Source organism: Anser cygnoides, chromosome 5, assembly GCF_040182565.1.
Source record: "Anser cygnoides isolate HZ-2024a breed goose chromosome 5, Taihu_goose_T2T_genome, whole genome shotgun sequence".
Lineage (NCBI taxonomy): Eukaryota > Metazoa > Chordata > Aves > Anseriformes > Anatidae > Anser > Anser cygnoides.
This window is the reverse complement of record NC_089877.1, coordinates 44462250-44480104: the sequence shown is the minus strand read 5'-3', so window position 1 is coordinate 44480104 and position 17855 is coordinate 44462250. Positions and strand designations below refer to the sequence as shown.

At 41.7% G+C, this 17855-nt stretch overlaps 1 protein-coding gene across 22 annotated transcripts in view; it reads right to left on the bottom strand.

Annotated features, from left to right (window-relative positions):
* Positions 1-17855, bottom strand: part of NRXN3 (neurexin 3) — a 1012648-nt gene that overhangs the window by 548301 nt on the left and 446492 nt on the right. For all 22 annotated transcript variants that reach the window (XM_066997130.1, XM_066997141.1, XM_066997143.1 and 19 more), the window contains 4 exons: positions 13937-14056; positions 4811-5192; positions 3258-3448; positions 1986-2159 (listed from right to left, as the gene is read on the bottom strand). In XM_066997130.1, coding sequence (XP_066853231.1) covers positions 1986-2159; positions 3258-3448; positions 4811-5192; positions 13937-14056 — 867 coding nt within the window. The remainder of the gene's footprint in view (positions 1-1985; positions 2160-3257; positions 3449-4810; positions 5193-13936; positions 14057-17855) is intronic.

Genomic DNA, 17855 nt, shown 5'->3' with positions numbered 1-17855 from the left:
CCATCCATTTTTTTTATATTTCTAGCTGCCTCCAACTTTGAATCTTGTTTCATGCACTTTAGAAGAGAAGGGAAATTCACATTCCTGGCATTTTTAAGAGTGAACTGATCTCCACGTTCAGACAGCAGCTCTGCAGGTACCAGATAGGTACACAGACAAAATAAGTGCCACATTACACATTCTGGGAGTGTCACTGATATTATGCAACCTGAATAATAGGACAGTAAAGCAAAGAACTGCACTGGGTACAAGGAGAAGGAAACCCAATAGCTCTAATAGTGGTGCCAAGTCTTCTGGGAAAACATCATCATTCTGTTCCAGAGGCACACACAGAACATGTTCATCTAATGAAATGTCCTCTGAAGGAGAAAGACTAGTAGAGATAATATGCAGGCTATACAGCCAGATTATGCTAGTTTTAAATAGAAGAATTACCAGAAATCACTAACATTAAAGGAGAGCTTTCAGTGCACTGAAGGTAATCAGAAATGATTTTCAAAAACCCCAAATGGTGTTGTTTTTTTTTTCCTTGAACCTCATAAATAACTACACGGAAAAGATGCATTTCTTCTTTTAGCACTTTAGCTCAGCTACAAATGGGCAAAACCACAAGTTCTGTTATACTATGCTCACTTCCACAAGGAACAGTGTGGTTAACACACTCAAAAGCAGCAAAAAGGCAGAAAAAAGAACAGCCTAAAGCTATGCAGAACTTACCAATACTGTGAAATTGAAGTTGATACTGAGTGGGCTCTTATGACAAAATTCTCACAAACCAAAGCATTATTGTGGGAGTGCGGCAGTAGGGCTGAAACACAGGAGCTTCCAGCCAACCAGAGGACCCAGAGACAATGAAGGGGTTCGATTTAACTCAAGAACCAATCTGATGTTTTATGAGTACTCAAAGATGGCTCTAAGATGATACTTTCAGTCCTAGGAAGGGACAGTCTTGACAAGTGTCTATATTTCAAAGTGATGTAACCTGAAATCTTGACATGGTAAGGAAATAAGTAAATTCATTTCATGAAGTCCTCTCTGTGAGCACCAGTCAGGGACATGTGTCTTAGCAAACATGCACACCACACCCCTCTCCTGTTAAAACTATCTTCCTCTACTGACCAGTAGCAAACAAAGCAGATGGATGTTCAGTTGAACTAGACATAATGGTCGCTTTCAGTTAACCCAACCAACAGAACCTTGATTTTTTTGGATGCCAAGTAATCCACACGCTATGGGAATTGGTAAGCATATTCCTGAGTTACTGCGGCTGATGTTGATGTTCTTTAAAAAAACAGGAACTAAACAAGAACAATAAATTATTTAAAGAAACATCAAGAAATCACTGCTATTTACATGCTTCAAGAAGGCACAGAGCACATCTGTTTCCATATCAGCCGGAAGAGAGAAAGTATGGAAAAAAAATAAAAAAAACTTTTCCAGACAGTAGAGATAACGCTGGAGGAATAGCCTCCAGTGCTTTCATTGAAAGCCCACTTCCTCAAAAATGAACTACTGTTATGGTCTGATCTTCAACTAGCAGTTACAAATTCCACCTTCCATTTCCCCTGCCTCTACTTGGTCTCAAAATAATTCTTTCTGCAAATGCCAAAAGAGCCCTCTGAAGCACTACTGAATTGCAGACTCAGAACATCTTTGAAAGCATTTAAAAAGTATTATGAAGTTAATGAACAGCTCTGAGAAAAGCACATATAAAGAGCTGTCCATCTCAGTACCATCCTTTCCACTACTGGAGGTACCACTTCATGGGTGATTGAATAGGCAAGAGAAAAACTGCTAATGATGAGGTCTACAGAGACAGAGGCTAGCTATCCTCAACTGCATTTGGGAGCACAGATTGCAGTGAAGGATGTCATGATGAAAGCCAACTAACAAAACAGACAATAAAGTGGATAACTAGATGCACAGGAGGCAGCAGTGAAGTAAGAGAGTACAGGAGAGAGGAACTTCTCTGAAATCGGTTGTACCTTCGCATCCACGCTCAATCTGCCCACTGCGGTGCAAAGCGTCATTGATTAGATCAGGCAGACGCCCGTTCAAGTCCACAGATGCTAGACAGCCCTGAAATCCATCACGTGAGGCCACTAGCTTTGGGAGGTTGCTATACATGCCTTGAGCTAGGCCAGCAATGTAGAGGTCACCTGGAGGAGAAAAGGTGAAACATAGAAGAAGAAAGTTACATACGTTTTAAACAGGCTTTTCCCCACATCCTACATGAATATAGTGAGCTGAACATCTGTTTAGGAAAGGTTAAAAGCAAAGTAGGTTATTTTACAGGCCCAGAAGTCATTTCTGACTCTTTACTGTGCAAAGATGATGTCTCAGTGGTGCCCTTAAACTACATCCAAGTACAACTGAAACTTAACCTAACCTAAAGCATCATTTTCTACTCTCATCCTCACAGAACTCTGTATGCAACATCACTTTAATGTAAAATAGTAGCAATTATGAACTTATTTCCCTTACAGGGTGTGCAAGTATTACTTAATCTGAACTTGATCTCGGTTTTAAACTAAAAGAGGGGAGATTTGGATTAGAGGTTAGAAGGATGTTTTTCACTTAGGGTGGTGAGGCACTGGAACAGAGAGGTTGCCCAGAGAGGCTGTGGATGCCCCATCCCTGGAGGTGTTCAAGACCAGGTTAGATGAGGCCCCGAACAACCTGATCTAGTGGGTGGCGTCCCTGCCTAGGGCAGGGGGTTTGGAACTAGATGATCCTTGAGGTCCCTTCCAACCCAGGCCATTCTATGATTCTGAACCATATGTGGCCTGCTCATTGACTTTGCCAATGTGCTTTCCCATCAGCACTAGTGCCCTATATTCCACAGTCCTGGGCTTCCAACAGTTTTAACGTCTGCACACACAGACGCACACTGCCAATCATTGTAGCATCCTATTTCATCACCTATCACCCCTCAATGCAAGACACATGCTGTAAACAGCTGTACTTCTCCAGGATCTCCTCTGTTTCTAACAAAAACATAATTGTATCTTAACTAGAGAAAACTGTAGATTGACCAATTTGAGGAAAAAACAACAGCAAAAACAAAATATGACGACCTATTCTGCTACAGGAAGTTGCCAAACAGAAAAAGAGAAAAATGGAATTGAAATCCAAAAATCAGCAAATTCCAGATTTACTGTTCTGAAACCCATGATTTCTATTAGCTCTTTCGTGTACTGGTTAAGACTTGCCAGAATAAAGGGGATGAAGGAAAACATCCTTCTTTTTGAATTTACCTTTAAGATCCAGATTTTTGGCACCGTTGATAACCTGAGTGACCACCTTAGTATCCACCTTTAGGCTGTGTGTATTACTGTTATCTCTGGTGATGACAACATTGTGCCATTGGTTGTCATTGAGAGGACGGTCACTGTTGCCTTTGATAACATTAGGTCCATTTCCAAGGTCAAACACATAATGTATATACCTGTAAGCATAGTAAAAAACAGTTAAAATTCTGTAACAAATCTAGCACTACTGATGAGGGCTAGAGATGATAAAAAATAGCCTAAGCAAGTCACGAAGTGAAGTGTCTCTGCATTAGAAAGTTCTAGTCAGCCATAGTTTAAGCCACCGATTTGAAAAAGTACGGTTCTTTCTACAAAAAAAGTAGAAGAATTTGTATTTTGAGAAGATGACACTTGAAGTAATCAGATTCTAATAATAAAATATTCCTCTTTTTCATAAAGTTCTTGCAGATCCACAAGAACTTTTGACTATGCACATAATTATTTTTAAAAACAGGTAAGATCAATAGATGTAGCGAAGAACAACACTAGACACGCTTATTTAGGGCACCTATTCCCCAGATTCTGAGTTTTGAATAACCCCCTTAAAAAGTTAATTGGGAAACTCACTCAAAATACTGTACTAAAATTCACATGAGAGCATAGGCTTATTCAAACAGCTGCAAAACAATTAGCACATCTTTTGGCAAAATATAAAGACCCTAACAAAGACTGAAGTCATGAGAGTGTTACCCTGAATTATTTATATAGTTCAAACACAGAAATCCACCTGAGGACAGAGAGAAATATTCTTTTTAGAAAAGAAACAGCAAAATTAAACCCTCCACAGAGCCAGGAGCTCATGACTCTTTTTAAGTTATTACTCAATGTCCCAGAAACACATGCAAAGTTAAAAATGAAAAAATGAAACAAACTGAACATTAGTTCCTTAGTTATACTGAAATAAACAGGACTAGTAAAGCCTATTCATGGAATTCATGTTTGCTGTATCTAGATGAGTACAAGATAAACATTTATTCAACTAACAAAGGTGCTTTTGTTTTTAAAGCCATTGACCTTGCCAAAAGAATACAGTTGTTCAAAAGTAAGCTGAGTTTGCTTTTTCTTGAGCATCACCAGAAGAAAAACAAGAAAAATTTGGAAGCCCAGAAGATTTTTTTCCCCCTTCAGTGGAGGTGGCAGAAATGCACCAGGTCTGTTGCAGGGGAAGAGGGGAAGAAGAGGAAAAAAAAAGAAGACTCAGAACCCTGGGCACATTTCCTCCTCTGTGCTGCTCTGCAAGGTTAACAAGACAAAATGTTAGCATAACCAAATCTAAAGGAGTTGAAAGTTCAGTATTTCATGCTGTAAAAAGTGAATCTCCCTAAGTCATAGGGGGGAAGCCAATGGGGAGTCCCTTAAGCTACAGTGTTTACATCCAACTGCTTTGTCATAAACCTCAGCAAACAGAAAGTATGTGAGATGAATTTGTCTTCATGCAAGTATTTTAAGCTTATCTTTAACATGGAACCCTGGTAGAAAACAACGGAATGTTCACTTACCCCTTGACTAGTTCTACTGCAATGAAGTCATTTCCATCACCGCTGTTAAAGAGGATGAAACCATCAGCTGAAGTGGTCTTGAACTGAAAGAAGAGGTGCATCGATGTGTAAGCCTGCAAGGTGGCCAAGCTCAGGTAGCTACTCTTGGTCTTGAACGTCACAGGGTCAGCTATAATGTTGCGGAGACCAAAGCGTGCCTTCAGCTCACAATAGTCAATGTCACCATTCTTGCAGAGGTCAATGTAAAGCATCCCATTGAACATGAGGCTTTGGAGGTGGCCAATGAAGCTGGAAGGGATGACAGAGATGTAACGTTTCTCCGTCATGATCCCTGTCTCAATGTTGTGGAACTCCAAACGTGTGTGATCACCAACCATTGTGCCTGAAGAACAGAAACAAGGAACAGGCAGAAAGCCCAGAGATCAGTAACAGGTTATACAGAATCATAAATTCAGTTAGGTTGGAAAAGACCTCTAAGATCATCAAGTCCAACCATTAACATAAGGCTGACGACTCTACCACTAACCATATCCCTAAGCACCACATCTACATCTTTTGAATACCTCCAGTGATGGTGACTCAACTACTTCCTTGAGCAGCCTTGTTCCAATGACTCACAGCTCTTTCAGTGAAGAAATTTTTCCAAATATCTAACCTAAAAATCCCTAGGCACAACTTGAGGTCATTTTCTCTGTCCTATCACTTATTCTTTGGGAGAAGACACCAACCCCCACCTCACTACAACCCCCTTTCAGGTAGTTGTAGAGAGAAATAAGATCTCCCCTAAGCCTTCTTTCCTCTAGGCTAAATAACCTCAGTTCCCTCAGCTGCTCCCCATAAGACCTGTTTTCTAGACCCTTCACCAGCTTTGTTGCCCTTCTTTGGACGTGCTCCAGCACCTTGATGTCCTTCTTGTAGTGAGGGACACAGAACTGAACACAGTATTTGAGGTGCAGCCTCACCTGAGCCAAGTACAGGGGGACAATCGCTTCCCTAGTGCTGCCGGCCATGCTACTTCTGATAAAAGCAAGAATACCTTCTTGGCCACCTGAGTACACTGCTAGGTCAAATTCAGCTGACTATCAACCCAGACCCTCTTCCACCAGGCAGCTTTCCAGCCACTCTTCTCCTAGCCTGTTGTGTTGACCTCCAGTATCCAAACTAATAGCAGTACTAACGTAATCCTACATGAGAAAAATTGGACAGGAGTCTTGGTGGAAAGACTTGAGCGTACTAGCCACCAAAACCTGGCAGATGGGGTAAAACAGGACTGAAGGGCCATGGATAGTCAGCCCTGTATTTCTCCCTGTGCTACATAGGCTTCATTGCCTGCCAAGAAAACTAGATCTCTCCCTTAAAGCCTGAAGTGACCTACCCAATCCAATGGTCCATCTGCCAAACAATTCAGACCCTTTTGAAATAACCCATACAAGTGCATTGTCTGAAAATACTCAATAAACAAAGATTAAGATTTAAAAAAGCAGAATAAGAATAGTCAATAAACCCAATAACACGTACTCTGTTGTTCTCCTGAAGCCTGATGTTATTTCTCTTGTTTTAAAGTTCCCTGCCCAGCAGTACAGCAGGAAGGAAACATGCAAGATTGCAACAGGTAAAAAGCCCGATAAATATTAAATCATCAATTTAGCTCCTGGGTTATTCATCATATTGTGATGGATTTTAGCCTCTCAGTTAAAACATTTGAGATAGCTTAACAAAACATCTCAGAGTACCACTGAAGCAGATTTAAATGCTTCAGTAAGCATGCTAGGCATCAGTACATACACAGAGCCCACACATACAGATGAAATACAAAGTATGCTAAAAGACTAGAGTACAAAGACAAGCTGAGTGACATCAGAATGAAAACCATGACAAACATAACGTTATTTCAGTACTCTGTACTTCTTCATTAAGGTAGTTTTAACCACTTGGTCACACAAACAAATATCCTTTCTACGCAGACCTTGTGCCATTTAGCATACAACAAGAATAATATTCAAATCATCAACATTTACTCAACACTTAATTCTTTTCTCCACATTCAGTGTACGTCCATTATTCAGACTCTGCTACAAAGCAGAGTTATTTTTTCCATGAGAGTTCCTGTGGTGCGGTTCTGGGTTTACACGTCTAGCTGTCAGCAGCAGGGTCAGGGCTGAAGGGGCACCCACCATGAGGAGAAGCCAGAGGCCTCAGGCCAGACATGGCCGGCTCCAGACAGCTGCAACAAGCACCCCCAGCCCCACAAGACTCAGCTGAGCCAAGCTGGTGGCACCTCAGAGAAAAGATGCTTAAGAAAGGGCAAAATACCATATGCAAGCAAGGAGCAAGGAAAGAAAAGAGCAAGAAACAGCCCTGAAAACACCAAGGTCCAGGAAGAAGGAAGGGGATGAGGTGCTGCAGGTGCTGGAGCAGATCGGCCTGCAGCCCATGAAGGGCCATGCCCGAGCACATGCCCACACAGCAGCCACAGGGACTCCACAAAGCAGCAGGTGGAGGCGCTCAGGGGGAACCACAACCTGTGGAGAACCCACACTGGAACAGATTTTCCTGTCAGCTAGAGAGGAGGACCCATACTGCAGCAGCTTGTGAAGGACTGCAGCCTGTGGGAAAGACCCACACGGGAGCAGGGGAAAAGTGCGAGGAGGAGGGAGCGGCAGAGAGGAACTGACCACAACCCCCGGTTACCAAGTCGGGAAGAAAGGAGTGAAGTTGAACCTGAGAAAAGGAGGGGGTGGGGGAAGGCATTCGAGTTTTGTCTCTTTCTCACCATCCAAGTAAATTTATAATTGGCAATAAATTAATTTCCCCCAAGTTAAGTCTGTTTTGCCCATGACAGTAATTGCTGATTTCCCTCTCTCTCGAACTACTCTCAGCCTGTTTTCTCCCATCCTGTCAAGGAGGGGGAATGAGAGCATGGCTGGGTGGGCGCCTGGCAGCTGGCCACAGCCAGCCCACCACAGGTGTTGAGCAGTACAGTGTGCAAGTTATACTCTAATAATCTTCTTTGAAAACTCCTGCAAGACTCAGGGATGTTATTTCCAATTTTATATACACAAAGCTGAGGAAGAGAGGTCAATATATAAATAGTTCTGGATCTCAGGAAATATGTTGCATCAAATTTGGTGGCATTCATAAGAACTTCACAGCTCCCATTGGTTATGAGGGTCACCACTTCTAGAAATAATGCCCGGAATCCCAAATGTCGAGTAACTTTTTGTAGCCTTCCATAGTAACTCTAAAGCAGACAGATCAACTCATCCAGGCAATATTCAGACACCTTACGTAGAGGTCCCTTCCCTCTTTTTACCATGCTGTCTCTTTCAATACAGACTTTTCAAAGTGGATCTTAAAAACAAGCCTCTCTTTTACTACAATAGCCCTACATCAATCCTTTTGCTAACTTGTACTTTTCAATATCCGCAGGGAAGCAAAATTGGAAAAAGCACAGGAGCAAGTATGAAATTAGGTATTACCATAAAGCATACAAGCACAGATACACATGCTTTTAGCATTTCCTTCTTTTGCATATTTATCTGAGTAACTTTCTAACATTCTACTAACGTAATTAGCAAAGAACAGGTAGCAAAGAGCAGGTTCGAGACCGCCTGCTGAAACTGAACACGTAACAAGTCTATGGGGGCAGACGACATGCATCCCAGGGTCCTGAGGGAACTGGGCTAATGTAGCTGCCAAGCTTCTCTCCATATTTGAAAAGTCCTGGCAGTCAGGTGAAGTTCCTGGTGACTGGGAAAAGGGAAACATCACTCCCATTTTTAAAAAGGGTAGAAAGAAGGATCCAGGGAACTACAGACCGGTGAGACTCACCTCTGTGCCTGGAAAAATCACCGAACAAATCCTCCTGGAAGCAATGTCAAGGCACATGCCAGACAAGGAGGTGATCTGTGACAGCCATCATGGCTTCACCAAGGGTAAATCCTGTCAGACCCATCTGGTGGCCTTCTATGACAGAGTGACTGCATCAGCTGACAAGGGAAGACTGACCCATGTCATCTACCTGGATCTCTGCAAGGCCTTTCATATAGTCCCGTGTGACAACCCAATCTACAAATTGGAGAGAGATGGATTTGAAGGGTGGACCATTCAATAAAAAAGAAATTGGCTTGAAGGTCACATCCTGAGAGTGGTGGTCAATGGCTCTGTGTCCGGGTGGAGGCCGGTGACAAGTGGTGTCTGTCACAGGTCTGTCCTGGGACCAGTACTGCTATCAATGACATAGACATCTTCATCAATGACATAGACAATGGGACCAAGCACACCCTCAGCAAGTTTGCAGATGACACTAACCTGAGTGGTGCAGTTGATACAACAGAAGGAAAGGATGCCATCCAAAGGGACCTGGGCAAATTTGAGAAGTGCACCCATGTGAACCTGATGAGGTTCAACAAGTCCAAGTGAAAGGTGCTGCAGCTGGGCTGGAACAATCCCAAACAGAAGTACAGACTAGGAGAAGAGCTCACTGAGATCAGCCCAGCGGAGAAGTACTCGGGGGTTCTGGTGGATGAAAAGCTTGACATGAATCAGCAATGTGCACTTCCAGCCCAGAAGGCCAACTGCATCCCATGCTGCATCAACAGAGGAGTGGCAGGCAGGTTGAGGGAGGTGATTGCCTCCCTGACTACAGCAGAGGGGTTGTAACAAGGTGATCTTGAAGGTCCCTTCCAACTGAAGCCATTCTATGATATGATTCTGTTCTATGGTTCTAATTACTGGACAGGTAACTTAATTTTAGAAGGTTTTCCAAAGGACACAAAGCTTAGGCAGCCACACTACCTGTTGGTGGTTCTCCTCCTCCAATAACATTTTAGCACTCTGGTGAAGTTCCACCAGGTTTAAGAAAAACAAAGTTCAAAAATATATAAGCACATACTAGTTTTGTGAAAAACTGACACCCAGATAAAGACCTGAATTAATGGTTCCAGTGGGCTACAGACAGGAAGAATTTATCAATAATATCCTGCATTATTGCATCTGCTGGTCAATTAGTGTATACACATAACTTGACTAGTCACTGCAGGAGGTATATCCGAGTCACTGGGACTATACCTGAGTCTCACTGATCACCATAACTCAGCTCTGGGAAAATTCTCTTTTTCATTTCCCCAAGACAGATCCACTGGGGTTTAGAAGTTCTCTCATCTTCTCTACTATCTCCTGAAGTCTCCTGCTGTTTCTTACATAAATAGTTCCCAGGCATTAGAAATAAATAAATAAATTAAAAAAAAAAAAAAAACACCACCATACTGATAGGCCTTTTCTGAATTTTCCTGTTTGCAACATCTTTTTCCATTGAGGATAAAAGTAAAGCTGGAAATGTTTATAAGATGCTTGGATGATACATCCTGAATTTTGGTATATAAAGAGTTAGATTAAGTGAACTGATAGTCTGTCTTGCTTAGGCCCTGTTGAACATTACATATTTAACTCGCCTTTCATGATCAAATACAAAGTGCATATATACTTGATGCTTCACAAAAACTTGATCACATTTGGACAACGGCAGTGAAAAACAGTTATTAGAAAAAAATTTTTTCAAGCATCTACTCCAAATATGAAGATAAAATACTACATCAATTTATTTTTCACTTACAATTTTAGCAGTAGATCTAAATATTATACAATTATACAAATTATACAGTGACCACTGACATGGAAAGCAACAACCTAAGCACATAAAACTGGACAAACTTATAAGTAAATGAAATCAGCTGCATATCTCTGATTATTCAGAAATTCAAATTGTAGTACTAATACAAATGTTTTTGAATCCAGAAAAAACAGTTCTTTACCAGAGATATTTTATTTTGAAAAATGTCAGTTCTTAGGAACTGAAGCTGCGTATGGGAAAGTCTGTTTAGACGAACCATCTGAAATCCACTACTGTGATTATTACGGATTGTTTCAGTTTTAGTGTAATCAAAATTTTGATTTTTTCCAAGCCAAGAGAATTGTATATTCTTTCCGAAAAAAAAAAAAAAATCTTAAAAATAAACAAACCCTGCTTCCTTACTTCAAAAGGTTAGAAAACTAAAATGTAGAGATTGGGGGGGGGGGGGGGGGGAAGGAGGGGGAAAGGAGGGGTGCAGGAAGATGAAAGGGAGGGGTGTCAAACCTATGAGAGGTGGAATGCACCCAGACAAGAAACTGAAATATAGGAGGCATAAGAAATGGAGTGAGGGAGGGTGGGAAAGAAGAGCCCAGGCTTTTAAAGAAGGTAAAAAGTAACAATACTTGGACTGGCTTAAGAAAAATATAGGACAGCAGTGGCAGTGGTAGTACAGATAGAAGTTCAGCAAAAGGCTGAAAAGTGCATGATAACACAAGATCAGAATCAGGACAGAGATGTCTTTTCCTAAAGAATGATGGTGTGAAATCCACTGTCTGTCAGCCCCACATGCAGAGTTCACCTCTCATTCTCCCACCCTGGTCTGTACAGAGTATCGTAACTACTACCACAATCAGCAGCTTGTTAGCTCAAGTGGTAGCAGACAGAAGAAATTCCAGCCTCCGCTATAGAATTTGGGTGCTTGTAAGATGTAGGGAGGAATATGCCTGCTGTACTTATGTCTCATTTATCACTGATATTCTGAGGTTGGTTGTAGGGAGAAGGAGGGAGGGAATGTAGAAGGGTTTTACGATTAGACAGCAAAATGCTGTCCAGGAAAACTAGATGCTGTCTCTGCCTTAGGTTTCCTGCGGGAAGACACATAATTCACTTCATGACAAATTTATCACAGGTGGTCATTAATTGTCTAGACCTAGTTCTCCAAGTAGCACAGTTGAGCTAATAGGATCCTATTTACAGACACACTGAATATTTGTGCATGTAAATGACCAAAAATCACGTCAAACTGGTACCAAATACATCCATCTTTAATCTGGTGCACTGTTTCCAAACCTGTAAAATGTGGAAAAAAAAGCTACTCACTTCATGAAACAAACACAGGAATAAATCCAATTACAACTTCTTAGTTCTGTATAAACATATTGATGAGTGGCACACACACAAAAAAAGAAAATCGACAGCTCTATATTTAGACCAAAATTTAGTTGGTGTTCATTATTCCAAACCAGCAGTAAGAAAGAAGGTAGCAATCAAATAGGCTGTTTATTTTTACTGAGGGCTCAATTTAGACTTCTGATCTATGCCTAAAGACAGCATGAATCCAGTGGAAAAATCTATGTGACCACATCATTTAAGATCTACTCCAGGAAGTGGAACGCAGATTGAACAGCAAGTCTTAACTCTGGCTTCTCTGACTTTTGATTTCCCCACGATGGTATTCTTTTAACAGATATTTTTAGCTGTAATGCATCTTTAATTATGTAATTCATATACATGTACATATGCACATCCTATTTTAGTATAGGATTGTATCATTATTATTTATAAACTCAGGTTCATGAAAAATAGACTTCAAAAACAGATGGCATTTCTGGGGACTGAGTTGGTAATGTAGAGAGTGCCACCTCATGGTGCTTGCTAAAAAATCGTATCCAGAAGATCTGTTCTGTTAATATGCAAAAGTAAACAGGATGATGCATTTAGCAGCATATTTCACTAATTCAGAGAGTTCCCCCTTAAATAAAATTTCCCTTTCCTCCAAGTTAGTGTAGATCAAGTTTCTGCCAATTCCTACATGGAGAAGGCATTTTTTTCTTTCATATTCTTCTCTGACTCTCTCTTGCAAATTTTCAGCCTAGAGCACAGAATATATTTACCTCAGAGGACAAGACATTTTCCTGTAAACCTACATCTTTGGGCTTATTTCAAAATCCTGCTCATAGCTTTCCAGATAATGTAATTAACACTTTACCTGCAATTAATTGCATTCACACAGTAGAAAAAAAAACTTTTTTTTTTTTTTTCAGAGATAGGCAGCGCCAGAATCTTACGCCCTACGGCAGCCGTTCTTTCTCATTGTTTTTCAAGTAGAAGCTAGGAAAGAGGACCTGCAGCATCTGGCGAAACAGCATGGGTCACAACCAAATGAATATACTTATATCAGTGCCGCCTCCAGAGTTACCATTCTTTGTGTGATTCTATTATCAGCTTTCAGACTGCTGGTGTTTTCCTCAAACGCCCAGTTCCTGCAGTTATACACAGCTATGAGAATTTTAAACCACCATTCAAAAAGAAAAAGAAGTTTATGGCTTCTGTAGCTCTGGGGAAATGGACCAAAAATATCACCTCTAAAGCTCTGTAATGAAAATAGATCAGTATAAAGTACCTGGGTCATTTTAATGCAAATCTAACTTGAGACACACCTGCCTTTCTTAGTGACTGATCTTTTCTTCCCCCCCTTCAAATTCATCTCTCTACAAAAAGAATCATAAGCTCAAAAAGCTGTTAGCATATGCAAGAAAAAAAGTAAGACTGTCACGTTCTGTACATTAGAATAAGATACGGAATCACAGAACAGTTTGGGTTGGAAGGGACCTTAAAGACCATCTAGTTCCAACCCTCCCTGCCGTGGGCAGGGACACCTTTTCCACCAGACCCACCCAAATCTCTGGTGAGTTAGGGTCCTCCCTAACCTCTCAAAGAAGGTTGGGAGCAAACTGCTCTATTTGCCTTTTCTTCTGGATGGCTCTGAGCCACAGACACAGGAAGTTACAAAAGAACAGCGAGACAAATCTATATTCTCTAATATAGCTATCAAATGTGGTTTTACTGTTGAAGAAAAGTTTGTACAGAGGGAAGGTTTAGAGACCTCTAGCTCTCTTCCTATTGCACAGGAAGTTGCCACGTTTGCAGCTCCGGAATGAGGTATACTCACAACATACTCCAAACAGAGCCTGGCACAAGAGACTGTGATGCTCAGCACCTTTGCACTCCTGGGCATGTGCAAGCTCCTCTATCCCATAATCACTTCATTCAGATATTATGATTGTCATAGAAGTTTCTGGAACAGGCTGGGCAGTTAGTCTCACACAGCTGAACATTAGTTTCAATATAGCCCTTATAAATATACAAGAAGCAACTGGGGCAGGGAAAAAAAAAAGATACACAAGAACAGGGAAAATGTGTGTAAAGGAAGAGAAGAGACTGGGAACAGCGACATGAAGGTGATGACCAGAACTACCATACATTGCACTTACCCTCAGCAACATCGTCATCCACCATCAGCTTAAGGCTCTTTCCACGCCGAACGACTCGAACAGTGTGCCACTCGTTGTCATTGAGTTTCTGCCCAGCATAAAGAGTTTCAGGTCCCTTGCCTGGGGATGGTGATATGCAAGACAGTTAAAGTCAGACCCCAAATTAAGTTTAGTATTTGCCCAACTGGAAAGGTCACTAAAATCAACCTGGTGTGATACAGGCTAGGAGACTGTGTAGGTGTATTACAACCTGCAATCAACCCTCAGGTACACCTTCGCAGCTCTGAGGAGGTCAGGGTAAGGTTTACTCTTAGAAAAGCACCTTGGTCCTCAGAGCCCAGTGGTCACAGGCATCTTAAAAGGGGCAGAAATCTCTCTTGTGGCATGGTACTCATTTCCCAACATAACACTGTACAGGGCTTTGCAGTATTAGAAAAACAAGCGGCTGACAGAAGTAACTCTAGAGCAGAGCCAGCATTTTACACATTTTACATATTTTTTTCCTAAGAGCCTTCATTTACAACAGCTGCAAGGTGCTTAGGATTCTTTTCAAAGTTAATTGTACTGGTCTCCTAACACTTAGGTATAAACACCAGGCTGGTTTCAGTCTTTCAGTCGTCCCCCCCCCCCCCCCCCCCCCGCCCCAAAAAAAAAAAAAACACCACCCAAACACAATAAAATAATAATAATAAAGACAGAAAGGCTTCCAAACACCACTCACCACCTGGCTGAATCCTCTAAGGTTGTTTCACAAAGCAGCCTGGCCATACCCACACAGGGTGCTTGCTGCACCCCCTGAACTACACGTCACACAAGGGAAAGAGGAGCCCTTTGCTCTCCAAAAAGTAAAGCCACATAGTTGTCCTTGCAAGCAATGCTCCTGGGAGAACAGCATTGGCGCTACCCATATTTGTCCATTTTTGCTGCTTACCCATCACAGTTGACAGGTAATTACTTAAAACATTAATTGTTCAGATCACAGGACTGGAACACCTCGCTCCTGTCAAATGGTAAGTGAAGAATGGTGTGTGCTAAATTAAAACTGTCTATGCTCATTTCTGTACCATACTCAGCTGCCTTTTTTTTTTTTTTTTTTTTTGACGTAGATATATCAGAGAAATCTCAGAGAAATGAAGCAGAAATTGTTGCTCACGGGTTTGGGCCCATTGCCCAAAATGGCAGAAGAGGAAACCAAGAAAGTAGAAGCACGACACATTGAACGCAGGAGGAACAGGACAGGGATGACATCGGGAGCTACTACAGCTCACCTTACTGCACTGGTAAAACCAATGTCAGATATGCAGATTATTTTTCCATGTTTGTTCAACAAAAATCCATCTTTTTTATTCAGGTACTTTGAGCTGGTTACCACACAGTCCAACTTCACTGAAAGAGTAAAATGCACGCATTTCCAAGCCAAGCTCTGCACAAGGGAGATGTACCCACTCTGATCTGCGTTGTGGTGCTGGCTAACAAGTAAGAGTAGCATGTCACAGACTGAGACAGAACAGAAGGGGTAGAAATCATACCCAACGACAGTAGGCAGCCCACAGTATGCATGCTGCCTAATTAGTAACATTAGTGTAACTGCACCTTACTAAGGGGGGTGTGGGCAAAGAAAACGTCTCGTTTAGCTAGTATATGGCATGGTAGGGAAACCTTACAGAATGAGATGACAGCAGAATGAATATTACATCTCTCAATAAGGGATCACGCAGTTCATGTTAACAAAAAAGGAGCTCGATTCCCTTTCAAATAAAGCCAATTGCTAACCAATTCTACCACAGAGCAAGAGGAAAAAAACTCTTTGTAAAGTGACCTGAAAAATAAAAAAAGTCACCCGTGGATTTAAAAGGATAGGGAGTCATACACTGTAACGACAGACAAGACCTCGTTGATAGGAGTCCCATAACCTCCGCAGTTTTCCCACCTGCGTGCTAAAGGCAGACTGCACCACAAATGCAAACCTGACAGCTAGATCATAGCCGCAAAGTTTAACTTGTCCATGTCAACAGAACTTAAACTCCATTTAATGGAGTCCAAGGAAGTTACGCTAGATTTACATCAGTGGGAGTAGATACTGTCCCTGAGAGCATGTTACAAATGGATGCACCTGGACAGCCTGGAAAGGTAATGCCTACGTGAGAGCACACTGCAGCGGTTACTGCAGTTACACACAGCCACTTCCTCAGCCTAAATGAACTCCCCACCTGTGTGTTTTTGTAACACTACCTGACTTCAGGCAAACCGCAGGCAAAACAAGGGCAGCAAATGGCTTCACAGTGCCCTTTTCTACAGGATGATTGTGGCTGCTGGGGCTAAACCGAGAGAGACAGCCAGGTGGGCTGACTTGGCTGACCTGACAACACAACACTCTCTGTGCAGCAGCTCTGTGCTCACCGTGGTTCGGACACTCAAAGTGCTTGACCTTGTTGTTACCCCCTTTCAACCCCAGCCAAGAAGAGCTGCTTTGGCTTGCCATTACTAACTTCATGCCCACTGTAACACTTTCAAAAGAAAACTGTGACAGTAACAGAAGCTACCTGACTAGATTCACAGAAAACGCACGTTAACCAATTCAGAAATAAATGAATGGAAAGATTCAGGCTTTGCAACTGAGTAAGGTTGTCTACAAATGAGATTCCTATTTAGAAGTGGTTAATAGTTTGGGCTATTAAATTTGAAAATTAAGCACAGCAAATACAAACAATTCCATGCTTACTTGTCTACGTCTTGATCAATTTAATATTTAAACCGTCTCAAAAATTTGAAATACTTTTGTTTATGCACAAGCCTTCATTTTGTATGGAATAACAGGCATAAGCTTCTTTTGGTAGAGTTACCCAAACAACGTGTATAAAAAAACATGCGTACATGGGAATGCTCAAGAGCATTCAGCAGGTATCAAATTCAGAAGAGCACTTCCAAACAATATTTTTACTGCATTCAAACTGTTTTGTTTTCAAATACTTTGAAGACATTTATGCAGCAGGTGGGTTGACCCAAAAACCAGCAAAATCGTGCCTGAGTTTTTCAGCTGACAGTGTACAAATGAATTGCTGCTCCCTGCATGAACTCCCACTGAACTCAAAGCAGTTCCAGCAACTGCATAGAGGGATTGCTACAGCTGGGTGCCAAGCCTCATCTCACGGAGCAGGATGACTTCATGTGCTGTTACCATACAGTCATATGCGGTCAGCTTTTAAAAAGAAGACTTGAAGACTTCTGATCCAACAGTTGTGGGTGCTGGGGAATAAAAACAAGTAGTCCATGTGTACTGGTGAGGATCAAGTGCTCTCCCTGAACATGAGGTAAGGCATTTGTATGGTCTTACAGCTAAACACAGCAGCGAGTGTTTGGCCAAGGAAGAGAGATTCTCCCCCCTTCAAGCTGTCTTGCAACTATCTCACCCTTCATCTATAATGCAGGCATAGGAAGTGGCAAAGCAAAGGTTAGCTGGACAGAGAAGAAAGTCAAAGATGTGAGTCTTCCCCTTGTGCAACAGTCTTTTATCATAAAAGACAAGGAACCAGAAAAAGAGACAGCAGTGTTAGAAGCTGGGTGCCTGGCAACACTTTCTATTTATAATACTTCTGATGAGATGGCAGCTGGGCATTAAGCAATTTTTGCATTTTATTTCATTTCTGAGTGAGAACAAGTAAGATGCAACGTAACAGGAAAAAGAACGACAAAATTGCTACTTTCACAATAAATTAACTAATAAGCTAACAGAGTCTTGCCCACCCAGAGAACATGTGTCTCACTGGCCTTCTTGGTCATTCCACCTCCTTGTCTAATGACCTCTAATGAACGGTATATCACTCAAACAATCACTACCCTCTGGTTTTTAACCTCACGTGAGGCAGGCTAGTGCGTATTTCTTCAGTGCAGTGGCAAACACTACCTTACCAGAAGTCCA